The 23733-nt window shown below is 44.6% G+C and overlaps 1 protein-coding gene across 6 annotated transcripts in view; it reads right to left on the bottom strand.

Moving 5' to 3' along the window:
* The window catches only part of MSRA (methionine sulfoxide reductase A), a 461942-nt gene that overhangs the window by 16604 nt on the left and 421605 nt on the right, over positions 1 to 23733 (bottom strand). The window contains exon 6 of one of the 6 annotated variants that reach the window (XM_074991479.1): positions 6742 to 6824. The exons of the other annotated variants lie outside the window; for them this stretch is intronic. Within the exon in view, the coding sequence (XP_074847580.1) occupies positions 6780 to 6824 (45 nt within the window). The 3' untranslated portion in view covers positions 6742 to 6779. The remainder of the gene's footprint in view (positions 1 to 6741; positions 6825 to 23733) is intronic. 6 annotated transcript variants of the gene reach the window in all.

Raw genomic sequence — 23733 nt, 5'->3', positions numbered from 1 at the left:
GGGTAGCTAGAAATTAAAACATTCCACTCCACCAGTGCTGGAAAGTCAACGGAAAATAGCTAGACCCCTTTTTAAAATCAAAGAACTGAGAGATTCCATCTAGGAAAATACTCTTTTCATAGTATGTGCTAGAAGAGTAAAATTCTAGTATTTTGACTTCTGGCTTAGTAAGGTAGTGAGTATAAGATAGTGTGAAATCAGAAGAAGCCTTTGTCATTTACATAGGAAGTTTAAAAGCGGCACAGTGTGAATAAACAAAGGATGTTCCAAGAATCGCTGTGTCAGTGGTATCCTCTCGCAGCGTGAGTTCCAGAGCTGCCTGGTAAATAGATGCACAGCTTTCGAATTTTAGGAACAAAGAGGCTAAACTTTTAAGCCTGCCTCCCAGAAGCTCTCTCATTTGGCCAGATCTTCAAGGGTTTGGTACACTTTTAAGTAGTGGAAAACACAAGAGCTTGACAAAACTGGAGAGGTCTGGACTGTTGAAGAGTTTACTTCTAGGTTGGTTAAGCTCTTCAGCTGTTATGTGATGTTGCATACCTGAATTAAGACGCTGCTATTTCTTACCTTAAACTGTTCAGTTGCACCCTCAGAAACTGGATGACACAAACTCTTGTCTCTCAGATAGACACCTGAAACCGTGATTTTTGCATGAGAACGCAGCATGCTAGCATGTAAAGTGAAAGAGTCCGACACAATGATACCTAAGACCTGGTCATCAAAGTGCTTGAAATGCATGCCTAAGTGTAAGCATGTGAGTAGTCACATTGACTGCAATGGAGTGTCCATGCAGTTAGAGCTAGGCGTCTTGTAAGCACTTAACCCTTCACTCTTAATGCAGAACTTTTCATCTCAAAGGCTCTCAGAGCATTTTACGGAGCAGGTACCAAATCCTGACTTCAGTTACACCAGTACAGACACTGAAGCCAAGAGATTTGTTCTGAATTTAAACTGATGTATCTGTGACCCACTACTGCTCCATATGACAAATTTACCATTGACACTACCCCACTTAGGTCAGTGATGAATTTGAACCTGTGGAAACAGGGAACACTTCCCTTACCACGGTAATGCAGCCACTTCTGGGGTAGAACGCATCAGCCATTCTGTACTAGCAGAGCTACAAAAGAGATTCTATTGTTATTTGGACTGCAGTCGTGTCTACAGATGTGGACTGCAGTCGTGTCTACAGATCTCAACACAAAGCTGGGCCCCTTTGTTGTGTCTGGCGCAGATCTGTTTTGGGGTATACAAATTAAGAAACCATCCCTGATCTAAAGTGATAACACTCTATGTTAGCAATAGGTAACCTAGGCTAGTGAGCGTATCGCGTGAGTGGCCCTCCTTCACCTGGAACATGGTCGTAACCAAGACGGTTTCCCGGGACAGGGAGTTTTGTTAACTGCACTTGTGTATCTAGAATTTGCTGGTTGTGCTGACTGAACCACAGCAGTGCCTTGACTGAATGAGGAGGAAGCACATGGCTCTGACAGTCAATGTTGTGTGCAGTCACTTCACATGTGCTTGCTTCATTTGCTTGTCACTTTAGAAATACAGGTAGGGAAAACAATTATGCAGATGGAAACCAGAAGAGTTTGGTAACCCTACACATGGGCAACAGTAAACGATATGTCTCAAGGGCCACACGTAGAATCCTGATGGGCAGCACGCGGCCTGCAGGTTGCCCACCACTGCTGTAAACAGACAAAGATTAAGGGATATAACTGGACTCAGAGAGACGACTGATGCTGAATCCACCACGGTTGACTGTAGAGCCCTGGGTTTTTCTTGGGCACACGTGCAAATACACCGTCAGTTGAAATCAGTTTAACATAAAAGCTCTGAGGTGATTGGGTTACTGGTGTGAAATTAACCCACTTAACATTTAGCAATGTAATGGGCATGCGGTAATAGAGCTCCTGCCAACTTCCTTTACCCGTGCCACAGCCTGTCACTGGCTGTCAGAAGATCACAGCTGTGCAACACTTAGGTACATCTACGTGGGGATAAAAGCCCCATGGCACAACTGTGGCAGGCCCAGGGCAGCTGACTCAGGCTTACAGGGCTCTGGCTGTGAGGCTCAAAATAGCTGCATAGATGTTTTGGCTCAAGCTAGAGCCTGAACTCAGGGACCCTCTCACCTCATGAGGTCTCAGAGCTTGAGCTCCAGGTGAGCTCAGACTTCTGCACAACCATTTTTCAGCCTCAGGAACTCAAGCCCTACACACCTGGGCCTACCAAATGTTTTTTATTCCCGTGTAAACATATCATAGAATCACAGAGCTGGAAGGGACCTCAAGAGATCATTAAGTCCAGTTCCCTGCCCCAAGCAGAATCAACTCCAGCTAAGTCATCCCAGCCATGACTATGTCAAGCTGGGACTTAAAAACCTCCAGCGATGAAGAGACCACCACCGCCCTATGCAACGCATCCCAGTGCTTCACCACCCTCCTGGCGTAAGTAGTTCTTCCTAATATCCAGCCTTTTTCGTTTTGATAGAATACAGACTAACATGGCTACCTCTCTGTCACTATTCAACTGAATTTCTGAATGAGTTTTGCTTGAGTACGTACTGCAGAATTTGGACCTTAATATTCTGGCATTTGCAAGTCAGAACACATCTTAAAATGTCAAAATGTTTGATTTGTTTATTGTCCATTCAGCCTATGTCTACACAGCTCCAAAAGATCAGCTCTCTCAGGGTTGATCTTCTGGGGTTCACTTTTGTGTGAGGAGTAATGGGGGTTTCTTCTGTTGACTTTTATCAGTGAGGATGTCTGGTAAGTCGATTGCAGATACGTTGATTCTAGATAGTTGATGTAGCTAGAATTGCGTATCTGCAATCGACTTACTTTCCCTAATATAGACATAGCCTCACTTTGCTAGTTTAGCCGGTGGTCTTCTGAGCCCTGAGCTCAAAAGAACAATGCTATTTTTGGCATTTTTCAAGAGCTGCACCATGAATGGTGCCCTCAAAAGCAGAATTTACTCTTCACTTTGCAAGTTCAGCTCATTTCAACAACCCACGCCACAGCTCCATCCTTCTCCCGACACACAGGCTTTTTCCGTCCGAAACAATTTTGAAAATGGTCTCCTTGAAGAATCTCTTAACTGAAGAGGGGAAAATGCATTCAGCAACAATGTCAGTTTCAAAACATGGTTATCTGTCCACCCCCTTACAGCCACCAAAAGTTCAGGGAAGAGTCTACAGGACCATTCAAATACAAGTAAGAGTAGGGAAACCGTGGCAGTCCTATAGAGTCAGTTCCTAGGTATTAAATCTTAGGACTAGATGTCTTTGTTTTAACGGTGGCCAAATGGTTTGTGAACATTACTTTAATCATTCAAGACTCTAAAGGGGCACACAACTCTTTGTGCTATGTCCACACATCCTTGCACTGTTGGTATATTTCTTTCAAAAGTGACAAGCATGTTTTATGTAGGATGTTTATAAGACACAACCCACCATAGCACCTACATGCAAAGTGCTCTCACTGCTTCAGTTAACAAATCCCAATAAAAACACATTTGATACAATTAGCTTAAATCATAGAATTATGAAACACTAAAACTGGAAGGGACCTTGAGAGATCATCACGTCCAGTCCCCTGGCCTCATGGCAGGACCAAACACCATCTAGACCGTCCCTGATAGATGCTTATCTAACCTGCTCTTAAATATCTCCATTGATGGAGATTCCACAACCTCCCTAGGCAATTTATTCCATGCTTTGAGTGAAGTTAGGTAATAGAGTTTAACTGTCTACATTTAAATATTTTAGGAATATTTGAGAATAGAAGACTGCTTTAGATTTTCGGAGTCACATTCCACTCTCTTGTTATTCACTGGACTCAACAGAGTTACACTGGGTTTATGCTGGTAAAAATGAGAGCCAGATTTGGCCCTTATCAAAACAAAAAGGCAAATTGAATGTGTTTGGCCTAGATGCCAGGCAGGGAAAGTAAAGAAAGTGTAGGGATGCACTTTATATTTCAGAAAAAAAAATTGGCATTTGCAACATATCTTCTTCCTGCCAGCTACGGGGAGCAGCAGTGGCTTGGCAGCGTTTAGAGAGCCAGATGTCATCCTCATCTGGTTGTCTTGGCTCTGGTTGTTTGTTTAAAATGAACAGCAAAACAGAGTGAGAACAGAGTCTTCCTAGTGCTACTCACACGACAAGAAACAGAGCTGGCAAAGAGCTTTAGATCAATGCCTGAGTCTCTTGAACCTTGCATCCGTTTGCCTTGTTTTGTCAAAGTTTATGAGACTCGTCGGGCAAATCCCACAAGACAAAAATCAGGGTTAACAGGATAAGAGTTTTGAAAGCAAATAAGGATTTGTTTGAGCACTGTCTCTCTTCAGGTGATGAATATGGAATAAGATGATCCTTAGCACATTTTATCACAGGAGCTTTGAAGGCAGTTCTCTATTTGGAATGCTGAATAAGTGTCTTGGTTATATAAGGCTGCAATTGTATTTGTAATTTATTTTGTCAATCCCTTTGCTGCTTCTAGCTTCCGCTGTTTCATTAACCAAGTGTCATGCTCTAGGAAACTGATGGCAAAGAGAAAAGCATCGAGTCAATCACTACACCAGCAGATCTCAAAATCGCAGTGCAGAAGGGCACTGTATTTCTAGTTCATTGTTATTTAGCACTACCTCAGGTTATAAAGGATGAGTTGGTAAATAGGGAGCTATTCCTGTAACTGAATGTTCCCGTAGATACTGTAAAGGAGTTAATTTCTGGACAAATGTTTGCCAGGTTTTTGATGTGCCAGCAAAGTCACAAATGCCTTTACACCCAGAGAACAGCAACAACAAAAAGAGTTGTTCTGTGTCGGACCTCATGTGACTGACCTTATATCAGAATAGTCAGAGAGAGGGAGCTGTGTTAGTCTGGATCTTCACAAAACAAAAAAGCAGTCCTGTAGAAGAATTCTTCAGATCTGAAGCCGTGGGTCTGCCCCATGAAAGCTCATCACCTAATAAATTCTTTTGTTAGTCTTTGAAGTGTTACAGGACTGGTTTTTTCTTATATCAGAAGTAGAACTACTTTGTAACAGAAAGCCGGGTAGCGTGTGTATGTTTGTATACACATCAATATGTGCAATAAGAAGGCTGCTTTGTGGGTGAACCTGCCAGCAAACCCATTTCTGTCACCATCTGCTCTGAAGAGAGTGAACACCTGTTAGGAGCAGCTGCCGAATGCGGAATGTAGGTAAGAGAAAAATCAGTTTCGTTTGTGAGTTGGCCTGCTGCAGGTAGCACATGGCTCACACCAACAGGAATGCCAACTGTTCCTTTTAAAGCTTGTCCTAATTAGGAAATGGATAGTGTTATGAAATCTCAAAACTGTTCATTTAGGTTATTATAGGAAGTTTAGAGAGAGAAACGATGGTGGCTCCCTGCTCTTCACACACTTTCCCAGTGTCAGTTTCAGTCGTCTTTTTTTTAAGCAAAAATTACATGAAAAGCTAATGGAGCATTCAAACCCCTTTCAGAGGTTACCCTATGCCTCTCCCCAGCACAGGAGAATTCATCAGTGCCGTGCTTCTGAGGAAGAGCTGCATGAATAACCCTTTCTCCAGCCTTCCATTTACAAAACAACTATTTCTATTGTGCTGCTTGTCTAGATTTCATTCACTGGCTTATCTGTGGATTCTATTCTGAAAAACAAATACACGAGTACTTCTGAACAGCAGGTGTGGCTTTGTGATCACCACAGCAGTGTGTACCAGTACAAAAATGCCAACCGCATGCTGTGCAAGAATTTTCTCAAGGGAAGAGATAGATTAGTGGCATTTAAAAATTGGGCTGGACAGAAGCAGTAATGAATATATTGCCCTGCTACTACAGCATTCCACAGACACAGAATCAGAGATGGGGAGAGATTTGCCCAAGGCCACAGAGTAACTCAGAGGCTGTGAGGAACAGAAGCCAGATTTCCAAAGTCCCCATCCAGAACTCAATCCACTTGACTTTGCTGCCTCTACGAACCTGCCCTCCAGTAGGGAACAGAACAGAAGTCAAAGCAGGTTCTCGTATTAGGTCCCCAAGCCTGGTTCCTCAGTCTCTAATGGGATAGTAGATTAGCTGCCTTTCTAGTTCTTTCCTATCTCTTTCTCCTGTAACCTTGTGTCCCTGGAGAGTTCTCACGTTTTTTTTTTCAGCTGTCTAATGTAGTATTTGTGCTCCCCAAGCCAACCCTATGGTCTTACATGTCACAACTGGCATAACTGAGATGTCTTCTTCTCACTATGAAGGTCACTGTTTGTCCTCTGAGATGGAATTTTTTCTACAAAGGGAATTTGGGATTTAAAAATTGAGAAACTCAAAACTGATTTTTTTTTCATAATCACATTTCAGACACAATACCCGACGATGGGAAACCCTATTCCAGCAAGCAGTGATCTTGAAAAAAGATGTGGGGGGTCACGGTGCGTAAACAGCTGGCCAAACATGCTATTGTGATCCTTTAAATGCAGAAACAGGGATCTCAAGTAAGAGCAGAGATTTATCTCTGTGCTTGGCACTGGTGCAACTGCTGTTGAAAATATTGTCTCCAGTTCTGGTGTTCACAATTCAAGAGGATACTGAGAGATTGAAGAAGGTTCAAAGAAGAGCCACTAGAATTATTAAGGGATTAGAAAACATGCTGTATAGAGATGGACTCCAGGCGCTTCATCTATTTAATTTATCAAAGAGAAGGTTAAGGAGTTATTAATCACAGTTTGTAAGTACCTTCTTGGGGACACATCTCTGATGATGGGCTCTTCAATCTAGCAGAGAAAGGTCCAACATGATCCAATGGCCAGAAGTTGAAGCTAGACAAATTCAGAGTGGAAATAAGAGCATGAGTAATTCACCACTGGAACAGTTCACCAAGGATCATGGTAGATTCTCCATCACTGGCCATTTTTTAACTCAAGACTGGATATTTTTTCCATGAGATCTGCTCTAAGATTTGGTTTGGGGAACTTCTCTGACCTGGGTTATACAGAGGTCAGAGCAGATCACGAGAACACTCCCTCCTGGTCTTGGAATACATGAATCTAATCGTTTGGGGGAAGGCAGAGCAATATTACAAGGAGTTTCCTTCTCGCTTTTGTAACAAGCTGGCATCTGATGCTAAGGAAGAGCTGCAAGGGAACTGAAATTATTTTCCTTTGCCCATGAATAATTTGTTACAGGAACACCAAGGCTGATGCTCAATCCTACTCACCAGACGTGTGGTTTATTTTTGGTCCAGACTTCTCTCATTGCTCCAGTCTCTCTTTCTCCTCCCTTTCCTGCTTCCTCTCATCCCCCAGTGGTCCCCACTTTTGGTTCCTTCCCAATGCCCTCCCCTTCTTTTGCTAAACTATCCCTCCTCCCATCTTGAGTTACTGTCTAACGAAGACAAGGGCAGATTGATTTTCACCACACCGAGTACTTTCCAGCACAGCATGCTGCACACCTTTCCAACTGATGATTTCCTTTAACTTTAGGGAAAAAAATTGCTCTCACCAAAGATGCACCAGTTCATACGCACACATTCCTGTTGTGTTGTGACTTGAGGTGTAGTCAAAGCGTCTAAAATGTTTTAGAGGCTTAAGCCTCAAAAGCACTCTAACTACATCTATAATACCCCTCAGCTGGATCTGGGTTGCTGGTGGTAATGCAGGAATGCGAAAAAAAAAACAAAACAAAAAACAAAAACCCAACAGCTTGAATCATAGACCTCAGACTGAGCGTTCAGAAATGGCAGAAAAATAACATCTTTTGATTGGGATGGGAATAAATTTGATCCGAAGCCGTGAATCTCATTTGGACTTCCACAAAGCTTTTTGCACTTGAGGCACCTCTCAGTGCAGACCCAGGCTGTAACCCATCGAGTTCATAGCTAATGTCTTTGATCAAGCAACATTTTAAAATCCAGATTTGTCTCAGTAAGCACATAGATTGAGGTCTCCTGGGACAATCCTAATGAGCTTTGAATTCACTCTGGCTTTGTGGCGGCTTGGCAGTAAGACGTGGGAACTGAGTGGGGTCCATCAATGCCAAAAGCTTTTTCATTTGGATTTCAAGGCATAAACTGGGTGGATGGGTTATAGTCTCATGGGAAACAACCAGACACGGCAAGAGCTGTGGCTTGTGGAGTCAGTGATGCAAAAACATTCAAGGACAGTACGAGCTAATTAAAGTTACCCTTTGCCCTCTGAATTAGTCATATATGTCTGTAAGTGCTTCCTCTCCACTCCTAGGTGGAGGGTGAAGCAGAGCTGTCTGACAGGCATCCGGGCAGGAGCATGCGCAGCTGCAAGAGTGGTCTCTGGCTCCCTTTGGGGGCAACACAGTTTGCCAGGCTGAGGCTGGGCCGTCTACTCTGTCTCTCATTCAGTTTTGTGCACTCTACCACACAGAGGAGCCTGGCCTGTCAGTCAGGAGACGGACATTTGGAAGAGTCCAGTGCTCCCCAAATGGCAGGTCCTGAGTCACCGGGAGGCTGTGGGAAGGTTCTAGGTGGGTTGCCTGTCTTTGCACACCCCTAGCATTGCCTGCCCCACCCCTGCCTGCTAGCTCTGCCCACTGGGCAGCGGCCGCAAGCAGAAGCTCGGGGACAGAGGTTTGGGCAACAGTGCAGAGGAGAAGGCTGGAGCCAGCTGGGGACTGGGCTAGAGACTGGCAAGAGACTGGGAAAAAAGGGGCCATTGGGGGCTTCAGGGGGCAGAAGGCTGGGAGAGTGGGAGCAAGGAAGCGAAGCGGGGGCTGGGCTGGGAAGGGAAGGAGAGGTGCTAGCAGGGACGCTCTCCTTACCTCACTGCAGGGGAAGTTAAGCCCACTTGTTGGGAGGGGGATCTGTTTCAGTCAGACCCTCCCCACAGCATAAGAGGGCCTCTGAGAGGCCAATGTTCTCCACGGACAGCCAGCCGGGAGGCCTGTTTTGCATGTCTCTTTGTTGTAGTGTAGCCTGTCTGCCACTCTCACTTGCAGGAGCACTGAGCTCAGGCTATGGGGTGGAGCAGGACCCCAGCAGTGTTCCTTCTAAGTTTTTCTATTACATGGGTGGAATAAACTCTGTTATGTGCACCAAGGCATGTGCAGAGGTGCACCACACATAGAAAAACACACTGCCCGCTGTGGGTGGCTGTGGATACCCTACTAATCAGCTGGGTGGCACCTGACTCTCCCCTGGGTGGCTGCCCTAGTGCTCAGGCAACACTGGACCCCAGAACTTTTCTATCCAAAAGAGGAGCAGGACTGGGAGAGCCAGAGCAAACGGGCTGGGCAGCCAAGCAGAGGGCTTGGGGCTGGGCCAGACCGGGGAGGGGAGGAAACTGTGAAGGCAGAGCCAGAATAAGGGTCTGGAGGACCCTCATTTTAATTGCCACTTCACAGCCCTTTATGACAGCCCATTAGCAAACAACATATAAGTGTCTCTTCTACCGTAATGTGCTTTGTGTGTGTACACATATGTACATAAATAATGATGGCTCCCCAGAAAAGACAAAATGCTGCTGGGTGTGTCGCTTTAGTAACCAGTCTGGGAACTCTGGAACTGGCTGTACTACATCCTGGGTTAGCCAGAGGCTGTGAAGGAGAGAATGCAGGTAGAAGTGGTGCACCAAGATGTCTGCGTCTCAAAGTTCTAAACCACCATAACATCCGGATGCCAACAAAGCTGCTTGTGTACAGAGCTGTTGTTCTCTCATCTCTTTTCTACGGGTGGGAAACATGGACACTATATAGGCGTCACATCAAGCAGCTCGAAGCATTCCACATGCGCTCCCTCCGTAACATCATGAAGATCCGCTGGCAACACAAAGCGCCCAATCTTGAGGTCCGCGAGAGAGCCCAGATGACAAGCATCAAAATGATGATTATGAAGTCACAACTACATTGGACCGGTCATGTCAGCCTCATGGATGCCAACAGAATCCTTCCCCAGCTTCTGTATGGTGAACTCTCCCAGGGCATCCAGCGCATAGGTCGTCCACGGAAACGCTACAAGGATACCATCAAAGCCAATCTGCAGTGCAGCAGTGTCAAACCTAGGGACCTTGAAGACGCCGACAGTGACAGAACACAGTGGCGTGCAACAGTCAGAAATACCTGCATTGCCTTTGAGGAAGACCGCTGCCGGCGTCTACAAGAGGCACACGAATGACATCACAGAGCATCAGCAATTCACAACCCACAGATTGCAAACTTCCCATGCACCACCTGCAGCAAAATGTGCACCTCTAGAATTGGCTTATACAGTCACCAGAGGGCACACCACGAGCCCAATAACAGATGATCTGCACAGATTTGTCATCATTGGATCGATGGACTACCATTATTATTACCAAGATCCAGCATGAACATTCATCAGACTAGGAACCCAACGTACCAGCAGCAGAGCCGCAGAGAACTGGTACTGGGGGGTGAGAGGGGTGATTTAATAGCAGCCTTCAACTTCCTGATGGGGAGTTCTAAAGAGGAGGGTGAGAAACTGTTCTCAATGGTGACAGATGGCAGAACAAGGAGTAATGGTCTGAAGTTACAGAGGGAGAGGTGTAGGTTAGATATGAGGAAAAACTACTTAAACAGGAATGCGTTGCCTAGAGAGGTGGTGGATTCTCCATCCCTTGAGGTTTTTAAGTCCTGGCTGGGATGACTTAGTGGGGGTAGATCCTGCTTGAAGCAGGGGGCTGGACTAGATGACCTACTGAGGTCCCTTCCAGCCCTATGATTCCATGGGAATACACTCAGAGGAGCAGAAACCGTGACTTTGTGAGCACTGTAAATATGGGTCAAATTCCTCCTGGATGGGAGCTGAGAAAGTCAATGGAGTTACATCTGGGATGAATTCTGCCTGCTGGATGCTCAAATATTGAAATATGTTTTAACAGAGAAGAAAGTATTTTGACTCCTGGGAACAGATCACCCTTTGATAGATGGTGAAAACTCCTAACTAATGCCTTTGCCTTTTTTATTTTTTCCTATTCCAGCTGAATCCTTGCACACACTGTTCCAGTTTAAGGACTGCTGGCATCTCTGCCTCTGAGAGGAGGAAGAGCTGGAAGCTGACTGGTCTGCAGCTGAGGCTGGCTTGTTGGAAGCGGTATGACTGAGCAGATGGCAAAACGATCACTGACACTAAATGGTACAGGCTTTTCTTTAAAAAGAAAGAAAGAAACACTGAATTCTAACAAAGGGGTAAAATAATTACAAAAATATGGGAAAGCAGCTTGATGTTAAACACGGGATGCAGCTTGTCCACTTCTGATGCCTAACGGTGGGAAAAATATTAACACTCGCTGGGTTTGTTATAGAAAAATCTAACAGCAGGCACATTGTATTAGAGAGTTTAACAAGGTGATCGGCCTCCCAGGGCTATTTATTCACAGACAGTTGGTGTACGCTACATGCTTTCACCTGAAATTAACAATGAAATACAGGAGAGGAGGAAAAGGACACCAATTCTACATATTGTATCCAGTAATGTCCACCTAGTAACAGACAATGGGACAGACTGCGAGATCCTTACATGCATCAGCTAGTGTTTTACTTCACATGGAATCCCGTTATTTCCAAGGGACTATTCCTAGGGTACGGTACTTGGCACGGGCAAAGTTATCAAAATCTGGCCCTTTGTGATCTGCGTAAAAAGTCCTGCCCAAGGTCTTGCCTGGCCTATATGTGGCTTGTGTCTTTCTTTTGCTGGGGAATGAGTCACCTGGAAGAGAGGCAGGGATGAGGGTACCTTCATCCAGCCCAGCGTCTACACCAAGACACGGGGCAGGATCAGTCTACTGAGGTGACCAGTTGGTGCAGTCATTATGGCTGACAGGGAACGCCAAGTCTCTGTGTGGTGCTGAGCAGCAGTGTTCCCTGTTAGCCAGGCACTTGTGCAGCCACTCAGGAGAGATCCAATGCCACCCAGCTGATTAGCAGAGTGTCAACAGCTGGTTTTTTTGTTTCTACCAGTGGTGCACATATGCACATGTCTTGGTGCACATAAAATTTATTCTGCACAGGGATGGCAGAAATCTGCACATGGCTGGAAAAGATCAGCTGGAACATTGGTGAGAAGCCACAGGTGAGACTGAGTCTCTAGAGGCACAATACTGCTGGGTGCTCCCCTGGGGATGGGCGTAGCTCTACAGTCTGCCTCCTGCACAGGTGTTGTGCATAACCCAGAGTTGTCTACATGGTTCCTAAGGGGACACTGTCAACAGTAGAGAAATAGTATGTGATAATGCCATTAAAGTTTGTAGCATAACACATATGCACAAGATGTTGCATTAAGCTTGCATGGACCAAGTTAATTCAAGCATTTCCTAGCTTTTCAGGATTTGACTTTGAAATGTTAAAAATGTTCTTTTAATGTATTTTGTTCGTAATCTCCTAGTTTGTTTGTTTTTTTAAAAATAAGCAAACAGAAAAAAAATCCCCATATATTCCAGCATATTGCATCATACTGACCCAGGCATGACTCATGAGTGTAGTTGGAACCTGTAGATCTGCCACACTGAACTCTTCCATTTGCACTAAGAGGACCACTGAGAGCAATAGTAGGTTGTTATCCTTTATGCTACTTGCACTGCAGGTGGATGAGACATGCACTGGTATGAACCCTGACAAAAATATGTGTGTGGGGGTGTGACCCTCTGTGTCCCCCACATTTTGCCTCAAAAAGACAAGGCAACAGGTACAAGAAGAGGCGAGTCCATCCTGGGGACCCAGACAGGCATGGAGGGTGGAGAGCACTGGGCAGGGAAGGTGGGGTTAGGTCAGCCAGTCACCCCCATTCGTTTGTGGGTAAAGTGTATGGTAGCATATGTGTGTCACATCTTCTGCCCATGCAAACCTTACAGATAAGACAGTAAATAAAATGACTCCAGCTACACAGTATTTGTTTTTAACAGCAGCTCAGTCAAATGGATGGTAATTTGAACATTTGTACTGCATAGTTCCGCTTGATTGCCATTGAACTCACTTGAGCATGAGTAATTTTATCAGGTGTCCAATATTCAGCATAGGGAAATATATTATCACATTACATGCAACCCCAGATTTTTGGAAGATTGATATAACGTAGCCAGGCTTGGAGGGGTTTTTCACAAGAACAGCAAAAGGCTCATCCTCGACACAAAGGCCACCTCCCTGCCAAATTTCTAGTTGCTGCTCCAAAGCCTCAGGGTACTCAATCTTCTCAAAGAAAAGGCTGTCAATATATTTTTAACATTTCAAAGCAACATATTTTTCTCTAGTCTTGTTCTCAGTAACAGCTGAAATGTTTTGGCTGAAGCTTTTAACAGTGAAATGTACCCAACGGCAGATACCCAGCATGGAAAATTTCTGCCCAAATGGTTAAAGTTTGAGAAAGTTGTGAGCAACAGAAGAAGACGCTTATACTGGGAAGTGCCGGATGCCCTTTGTAACAGGCAGTGCAACCAGCCTTGCCTCCAACACATGACTTGGGAAGAGCCTCAAGGAAGCCTACATTGCAATTAAACAGCAGCTGGTAGCCCATGTCAGCTGATTCAAACTCATGGGGCTCTGGGTCCAGGGCTGTAAAAGATGGCGTAGATATTGAGGCTTGGGCTAGTAGTCAAGGCTGGGACCCCACGCGCCTCTCCAAGCCCCAGTGTCTGCACCACCATTTTATAGTCCCACGGTCTGTGCCCTGCAAGCTTGTAGCAGCGGACACAGACCAGCTCCCGTTGTTTAACTGCAGTGTAGATACATTCTCAGGTACTACACCTACCTGAGTCTATCTGTCAGCTTTTACGGGTTCACAATTAATCTCTTCTTTGTCACGTGCTTTTTGCTCCCAGATTGCTGTGTAAAGCACACTCACAAAAGACAGGAAATTTAGTGAAGGTAGGTTTAAAATCCAGGGCAGCAACTCTGAGCCCAGGTCTATCACGATGGACTCACACTGCAGCACTGAAAAGCAGCAGCACAGAACTTCAGACTGAAGCTTGGAATGCTGAGGAGTGGGTTGGATTTAGGGCCCACACCAACCTCTGCACAGCTGTTGTTAACACAATAGTGTGAGCCTGACTCTCTACACCTGAACTCTGAGACTCACTACTACAGGTTAAAAATGCAGAATAAACAAATCCTGGGCCTACAGTTGAAACTGACCACACACAAAGTACCACCCAGCGCACTAAATAAACAAACTGAGAAAAACAGGAAACAAATTCTCCGGTTCCTCTCCAATTCTCACAACCTTTGGTGCCATTTTTATCAATAGCAGGCAGAATTTCAGACAAAAGGGTGGATTTTATGTCCACAATTGCATATAATCTACCTGAACTAGGGAAAGTTATGGCATTTTTGCAGCTGAAGGATTCAGATGATTTTCACAATGTTTTGCTACCTGACCTCAAGAAACTACATTCTTGAGGGTCAAAGCTTCTAAACCAGCAGTCCCTGAACTTAAGCCAGAAGAAGAGAATGGGAGACGTTCTTTTAAACAAGTCTGCCTTTTTAGCAAATATTGGCACAGCAGAAAAAAGATCACTAGAGGTAAGACACAGAGTAGGAGCTGTATCAGCAACATGTTTTCACTATAAATCTCATGCCTTTAAACTTTAATGAATGGTCAAGATCTTTAAAGACTTTTAACAGCTGTGAAACTCTGTGGTAGAAGTCATACAGGAATTCTGAAGTCTAATCCTTAACAGTAATAAAAGAATAAGTTTTTAATTTAATCTGTAATAATTGAGCCTTTGAGGCAGCATTTTTGTCTATAATCAAAGCTCTTATCGCTCAATAGCTTCCACAGAAGAAAAGAGAGGAGTAATTGAAATGTTACATCTTCATTCAGAGACTCCTCCACTTAACACGCAAAACTAAAATGAAGGGCGCGAAGAATGTCAGCATTGGACAATTAGATGAATAGTTCTCTCCTTGAAATACAAGCACTTGTATCAAGGACATATATTATCAATAATGACAACAGGCAGCATTTGTCTCTGCAATTTAACTGGATTCAGAGCCTGTTACTTAAATTGTGATAATATAAATGAAGGCTGAAACACCAGTCCTTGTTGTGAGGAGATACTAGCCTCTGAGATCAAAGCATGAGGCTCATATGGTATAATAAACAATAGCATTACCTATGTATTGTATTGAAAAATAAATATCCCCATACAAACCATGGTCACATGAACCCACAGAGCTTGAACCCAGTTTTTGCACTCCCATCTATGACAGCAATTTGACTTGAGCAAAAACACTTGTCAGATGCCACTTCACACAAAGTTACTAGAGGAAAGGACTGGTTTGTTTTTGTTTTTTTCCCCTTGTCATTTCAGATAATTGGTGACACTTGTCTTTAAAATAAACAGTGTACAGCCAGATCACATAGGAAGAGTTTGATTTCACATCTCTTATCAAGTACTTTAACATTTCCCAGTGAATCACAGAGCGTAAAAACCATAAAGTTCAGAGGAATGTGGGGCCGGTTTTATTTGATGTAGGGAATGAGTGTTTTCACAGTCATTTCCACATTCATTATCCTTCCAAAGCTCACCAGAATATTCACTGATCATGAATGGAACCAGTCTTACAAGGATCCTTCCCTGAAGTTCAGGAACTAAGCCTGTGATATGTTCCACAATGGATCTTATTCTCCATAAAGGGCCCCTCTTCCTTGCTATTATTAATGATCCAGCATAAAAGAGCATTGTCCTAACTACAGATTATACCGAACCATGGTTTTCACTGAAAGCAGAGGTAAGTGTTGATAACCAAAAATAAAAAAAAATTACCCTCACTGTTTTTCTTTTCCACACAGCATGATGCTGGTATTTCATCTGTCTCTTTACCAAGAACTCTGAGATTCCTTGGGTCTGACAGAGGCCATGTAAACCCAAGTTTTATTCTAACTTGAACTCGAACTAAGAGACACAATATTTGTTCAGTTTGACACACCTGTTTATTTGGATATTTGGGAAGGTCAGTTTTCTTGGTGAAGCTGGGTCAGGAATTTTCGGGTGCTCACTGAGGGGAAATGTCATCTGTAGAGCTGACATCCAGACAACTCCTACTCATGAAATATCACTAATTCACATCTCCCCGGCACCTACACTGAATGGCCACAGTGGCCATGACGGACCGCCCTAAATGCAAACCGACTTCTTTCTTTTGCAGTAATTTTCATACAAATATACCTGCCTTGGTATTTCCACTCCAGTCCATCTGATGAAGTGGGTTTTACCCATGAAAGCATATGCCCAATAAATCATTAATTTCTAAAGTGCTACAGGACTCCTCATGTTTTTTACCCAAGTTTGAGTCATTTTCAACCCACAGTGCGTGCACATAGCGCTAATAGGTCATTTGGATTGTGCAAAAAAATCAGCGGTGTAGCAAAAAATCTGAACCTACTTCTGATTAGTCAAAAAAAATTAATAAAATGTAGTGCCTATAGAGGAAGCCTGCCTGTTAACGGTGCTCTTTATAAGGAAGTATCCTCTCTCATGAAGCACACAGGACCACAAGTCATGACTGCCTCTGCCCCTGGGATGCTGTACAAACCTGTGCACTTACAGCTGATGCAAATCCTACTGAAGTCAACGGGAGTTTGGCTGAGACTCACATTTCCTATGTTGCAGTTTATCCATTTGTAAAATAGGGGCATTACTACTTATTGTACCTACTTTACAGAGCTGTGGTAAGGTGTAGGAGAGGTAACAGATGGTCATTGTTCAACATAATGAGTGTCTTTGTATACCTCCTCTTGCGATCATCTCCTTAGATGGCTGACCAATCTGAAATACAGCCCAGTTTCTCTCACAGGCTGAGTGATCGTGTCCCCGCTAAAGTCCTATTTATTCCATTTATGATACTCAGTCTGCGGCTCTTTTTGGCAGAAAAGCCTGGTAGTATGCAATTCAGAGTGTTTGGGATTTTAAGATGGAGGTAATCCTATTTGATCCACAGCAATAATTTTTAAGCAGAAGCCATAGAATCTCCTTCCCCACTCCTAGCTCTTTTGCGACCTCAGTGAAGCTATTAATTTGCAGTTCACCTTTAACTAGTTAGGGCTTGTGAAATACACTGAGAGCCTTGAATGCAAGGTAGTATATAAAGTCTCATTTAATTTCACATTGGCCTACTCTACCTGATGGAATTCCACTACTTTGAACACATTCTAGCTGCTCAATGCCTGGCCACACCCCTCTACAAAGATCAATTGAGGAACAATGGCCATGACAAGAAAGAAGGAGAGATGGATTAAATATTTAAAGTGTTACTGTAAATGAATACGATGCACAAGCCAGTTCAGTAATGAGCTTCCGTCTAAGCCACTGGAAACTTACTCTAATGCTGCACTTGACTCTTTCAGATCTCTCCCGCATGCCAGCCAAATTCCCCCTGGTTGCCAAGCAGACACAATGCATAATGCATGTGTATATGATGGGCATTTAACTGCTGCACTTTGCATGCAATAAAATATCCATGGGTCTCAGACAACAAAATGCTCCTTTCTGATTCGTCAGAAAAATCCCAGGAGAAGTTCGATTCTCAGCATGACTGATAGAAACAAGATCATCACATTAAGTTAAAGGATTCCATTACATACAGGTCACTAAAAATATGACACAATTTTTTGCCTGGGTATCACTCCTCCCACTTTCTCCAGAGGAGGAAGGAAAAGAGAGGAAGCTAGATGTAGAAACCAGCACTGTACGGTTTCTACTGTATTTTTTCCTGAGTAAAGGTAAACTTATAGAGAAACATAACAGAGACCCTAACACTTCTGGGTCTGTTATAGATCACATATGCTATACATACATTTCTTTGCTCTGGCTATGTCTGCACTAGCCCAGAAGAGCAACCTGCTCAGGCTTGATCATCTGGGGTTTGATTTTGCACGTCTAGTAGGGATGTGCAAAATCAACCTCTCTGGGGTCGCAGGTGGCCCCTACACTCCTTGCAAAACTCGAGGAGTAAGGGAGGTCGATGGCAGAAACTCTCCCATCAATATTTCCCAGTAGGTACGGCAAGTTAGCTGAGCGCAGATAAGGTGATTCTAGCTACACAATTGCCGTAGCTAGAACTGCGTATCTGTGGTCAACTTACTTTGCCTACGTAGTCTCTTATTCATTATAGCTGCGTCTACACGTGCACGCTACTTCGAAGTAGCGGCAGTAACTTCGAAATAGCGCCCGTCACGTCTACACGTTGGGCGCTATTTCGAAGTTGAAATCGACGTTAGGCGGCGAGACGTCGAAGTCGCTAACCCCATGAGGGGATGGGAATAGCGCCCTACTTCGACGTTCAACATCGAAGTAGGGACGTGTAGACGATCCGCGTCCCGCAACATCGAAATAGCGGGGTCCTCCATGGCGGCCATCAGCTGGGGGGTTGAGAGATACTCTCTCTCCAGCCCTTGCGGGGCTCTGTGGTCACCGTGGGCAGCAGCCCTTAGCCCAGGGCTTCTGGCTGCTGCTGCTGCAGCTGGGGGTCCGTGCTACATATACAGGGTCTGCAACTAGTTGTTGGCTCTGTGTATCTTGCACTGTTTAATGAAAGTGTGTCTGGGAGGGGCCCTTTAAGGGAGCGACTTGCTGTTGAGTCCGCCCCGTGACCCTGTCTGCAGCTGTGCCTGGCTCCCTTATTTCGATGTGTGCTACTTTGGCGTGTAGACGTTCCCTCGCTGTGCCTATTTCGATGTTGGGCTGAGCAACGTCGAAGTTGAACATTGACGTTGCCAGCCCTGGAGGACGTGTAGACGTTATTCATCGAAATAGCCTATTTCGATGTCGCAACATCGAAATAAGCTATTTCGAAGTTGGGTGCACGTGTAGACGTAGCCTATGTGTCTATCTTTACGGCTTTTGTCATAAGAACAGCCATACTGGGTCAGACCAAAGGTCCATCCAGCCCAGTATTCTGACTGCTGAAACTGGCCAATGCCAGGTGCCCCAGAGGGAATGAACTGAACAGAGAATGATCAAGCAATCTCTCTCCTGCCATCCCTCTCCAGCTTCTGACAAACAGAGGCTAGGAACCCCATTCCGCATCCATCCTGGTTAACAGCCATTAACGGACCTAACCTCCATGAATTCATCTAGCTCTTTTTTAAATCCTGTTATAGTCCTAGCCTTCACAGCCTCCTCTGGCAAGGAGTTCCACAGGTTGACTGTGCATTGTGTGAAGAACAGCCTCCTTTTATTTGTTTTAAACCTGCTGCCCATTAATTTCATTCAGGCTACGTCTACATGTGAAGCCTACTTCAAAGTAGCTTATTTCGATGTAGCGACATCGAAATAGACTATTTCGATGAATAACGTCTACACGTCCTCCAGGGCTGGCAACGTCGATGTTCAACTTTGACGTTGCGCAGCACCACATCGAAATAGGCGCAGCGAGGGAACGTCTGCACGCCAAAGTAGCACACATCGAAATAAGGGTGCCAGGCACAGCTGCAGACAGGGTCACAGGGCGGACTCAACAGCAAGCTGCTCCCTTAAAGGGCCCCTCCCAGACACAGTTGCACTAAACAACACAAGATCCACAGAGCCGACAACTGGTTGCAGACCCTGTGCATGCAGCATGGATCCCCAGCTGCGGCAGCAGCAGCCAGAAGCCCTGGGCTAAGGGCTGATGCACACTATGACCATAGAGCCCCGCAGGGGCTGGAGAGAGAGCGTCTCTCAACCCCTCAGCTGATGGCCGCCATGGTGGACCCCGCAATTTCGATGTTGCGGGACGCGCAACGACTACACGGTCCCTACTTCGACGTTGAACGTTGAAGTAGGGCACTATTCCTATCCCTTCATGGGGTTAGCGGCTTCGACGTCTCGCCGCCTAACATCGATGTTAACTTCGAAATAGCGCCCGACACGTGTAGCCGTGACGGGAGCTATTTCGAAGTTAGTGCCGCTACTACGAAGTAGCGTGCACATGTAGACACGGCTTCAGTGTCCTCTAGTTCTGATATGATGGAAACAAGTCCATAATTTTTCCTTCTTCATTTTCTCCACACTACTCACGATCTCTGTTATATCCCCCCTCAGTCTCCTCTTTTCTAAGATGAAAAGTCCCAATCTCTTTAATTTCTCTTCATACCAAACTTCTTCCAAACCCCTAATCATTTTAGTTGCCCTTTTCTGAACCTCTTCTAATGCCAATATATTTTTTCAAGAGGAATTTATCTGTGCACCATATTCAAAATGTGGGTGTACCAGGATTTTATCTATCACCTTTTTAATGATTCCTTACATCCTGTTTGCTTTGTTGACTCTTGTCGCACAGTGCATGGATATTTTCAGAGAACTATACACAATGACTAAAAGGTCTCTTTCTCTCTAGTCTAGGTTGTACACTTGAAAGATGTTCCATTCCACAGTGATGTCTGTGGAAGTCCCACTTTTGGCAGACACACAGAATTAATAAAACCCAGCTCCTGCATGGCATTTTTCAACAGGCGATGCCAAAGCACTTTACAAAGGCAGTCCACATTATCCCTGGGGCAGCCCTGGGGAAGTGGCAGGGATGCAGCAGCCACCCACAACTCCCCCAACTTCCTCGAGGCTCAACAAAGTGACCTACCTGCTCTCCAGCCAGCAGCTGCTCCTGTGCAGCTGCTGGTGGAAAAGGTTAGTGGGGGGAGTGCCCAAATAAGGGACAATTAGTTCCTTTTAAAAAATATGTAGGGATACCTTTTGGAATCCCAAATACAGTACCACCCCACCAAATATGGGAAGACGGTCACCTTACCTTTGTCACCATATCATCTGTTTGATTTTTTCAGTATCACCTCCATCTTAACCTTTTCGATTGTAGACAACCCTGTTCCCAGATTTGACATCCTACTCTCCTTTGAACTTCTCCATTTATATCAAAATTGTTCCATTTTACATTGGCCATCTTCCAAAGAATTCTCGTCTCTTCTACCTCCAGCCTTCTGAAGTCTGTTTTGTTTAACCACAGCTGTTTTTGGACCATTAGGCATTATCATTAGGCACTGGTCTGATCCATTTCTACTCCGGTACCAAACACCTTTTTATCAATCCATAATTCTGTTAATTTCTGAGTAGCACTCATAGTCAAGGAATATCTTCTCTTAACTTCATCCTTGATAGAATTGTCTACACTGATAAAGGTACATAAGATTTTACTTGTCCTATGATTTCATTGCTGCTGCATTTCAACACTTTTCCTATTGTCCCTTTTCCAAGGTGCAACAACTTTGTCAATGTGGCATTTATAGTATATCCAATTAGACGGTACAAATTTTCCAAAGTAGACAAGGGTATCATCATTAACTCAAATGAGTCTGGCCATTGTACGATGATATCTGCAGAAGCTCTCTGGGTCATTCAATGTTACACCCACCAACTCCTCTAACATTCTTGATGTTCAGTTCAACATGATGAGAAGCAATTCTGAGCCCATTTCCCTCTGTCTCACCTCAAACTTTTACCTGGACTAGTTACTTAATTTCCCACCAGTCCGTATGGCACTGTTGAACTATTTAGAAATAGCTTTTATAGTTATAATGACCTTATCTGGCCATTCATAAGATTTTGCTACTTTCCGTAATTCTTCCCTCCCAAACAAATCAAATGCATTCATCCAGTCAGTGAAAAAACAGCATGTTTTTGAATTTTTATTGCCATTATCTTTTCCATCACCTATCAAAGTGTGAATGTCTAATCAATGCAAATTCAGTCTAAAGATGCATGGTTCCTCACCTACTGCTTGTTCTAAAATTGACCTGAATCTGTTAATTACTTTCATTATAATTTTTATCAATACTGAAAGTAAGATTATACTGTAGTAACTATTGGGATCAGAAGGAATTCCTTTCTTCAATATTGGTACAAGCATTGCCTTTAGCTAGAACTCTGATAGTGCCTCTTACTTCCATACCTATTTGTATATTTTTCTAATGCTTCAACAGCACTCATCTCACCAGCTGTCAACAGCTCAGCTATCATGGTCTAGTCACACTGGTGCTGGAAATGTTTTCCTCAAAACACTGCAGAAGCTGTGTTGCCAAAGCCTTTTGAGTGGAGACAAGCCCTCAACCTGAAGTATTACCAGCAACCATCTACAGAACTTACAAACATTCATAGCACTGCTGTTGGAGGTTAGATAAACCTCTGGGAACTTCAAGGTCATTTGTTCAGGAAACTCCTTCCGCATTATGGTGGAAAGCCAGGAGTGCAATCTAGGGATTCCTTACTGACTTGTGGAGAGGGAGTCTTGAGAGTGTGACTCTTTTCAAGTTATTACTCAAAAAAATAAAAATGACAATTATCTCAGCTCTGCACTCAGGGCAAAATAGATGACTATGATTTAAACTGGTTTTCAGCTTTAGCCTATAGCAGTTGCTACCAGCATGATAACCACAATAACTGGAGTTCTCCAAAGGTACCATAGTGTTCTCTTAGATCTAAGTGTGCTGAGTACTCATACTTTCTTGTTTGGTATGATGTATAGCTCTCAAGGGCCATTTCTACACAGGCCACTTCCTTCGGAAGTGACATGCTAATACACGGAGTGAAATATGCTAATGAGGTGCAGATGCAAATTCCCTGTGCCTCATTAGCATGACGTCACATGATTTGGAGTCTGGAAGACTGTTCTTCTGGACTCCAAAATGCCATGTAGAAGACAGCCTGAGGGGGGCTTCTGGAAGGAAGTCCTTCTTCTGGAGGCCCCTTCTTCCCAAAAATTTTTGGGAAGAAGGGGCCTCCAGAAGAAGCACGTCCTTCCAGAAGCCCCCCTGGGGCCACACTTCTACACGGCATTTTGCAGTCCGGAAGAATGGTCTTCTGGACTCCAAATCATGTGACATTATGCTAATGAGGCATAGGGAATTTGCATCCACACCTCATTAGCATATTTCGCTCCATGTATTAGCATGCCACTTCCAAAGGAACTGGCCTGTGTAGAAACGGCCAAGGTGAGGCATCTGCATCATCTTCAAAGCTCAGTTAGCTTAGTCGTTTCCCTTGAGAAAACTCATTAGACTCCCTGCAGACATGCCTCCAAGGGTTATATAAATATCAACCCAATCAATGCTCATCTGTTTCTTTACAGTCTAATAAGGTCCAGACCTATTAGCATTAACAAATCCTAGGTCTAAAAAACGTGTAGGATGGTGAGTCCAAATGCATAGACAATACAACTGTCAGAGAACTGCAATTATAAGTTAGCCCTTTCTTTGTCAGTAATAGCACATATTCATAATATGCCTCTCACTCTAGAGCTGCGTCTACACGTGCACGCTACTTCGAAGTAGCGGCACCAACTTCGAAATAGCACCTGTCGCGTCTACACGCGTCGGGCGCTATTTCGAAGTTAACTTCGACGTTAGGCGGCGAGACGTCGAAGTCGCTAACCTCATGAGGAGATAGGAATAGCGCCCTACTTCGACGTTCAACGTCGAAGTAGGGACCGTGTAGACGATCCGCGTCCCGCAACGTCGAAATTGCTGGGTCCTCCATGGCGGCCATCAGCTGGGGGGTTGAGACATGCTCTCTCTCCAGCCCCTGCGGGGCTCTATGGTCACCGTGGGCAGCAGCCCTTAGCCCAGGGCTTCTGGCTGCTTCTGCGGCAGCTGGGGATCTATGCTGCAGGCACAGGGTCTGCAACAAGTTGTCAGCTCTGTGGATCTTGTGTTGTTTAGTGCAACTGTGTCTGGGAGGGGCCCTTTAAGGGAGCGGCTTGCTGTTGAGTCCGCCCTGTGACCCTGTCTGCAGCTGTGCCTGGCATCCCTATTTCGATGTG

The sequence above is a fragment of the Carettochelys insculpta genome, chromosome 3 (assembly GCF_033958435.1).
Source record: "Carettochelys insculpta isolate YL-2023 chromosome 3, ASM3395843v1, whole genome shotgun sequence".
In the NCBI taxonomy this organism is placed as follows: Eukaryota; Metazoa; Chordata; order Testudines; family Carettochelyidae; genus Carettochelys; species Carettochelys insculpta.
Note: the sequence above shows the minus strand (reverse complement) of the source record. Positions and strands in the feature narration are given on the sequence as shown.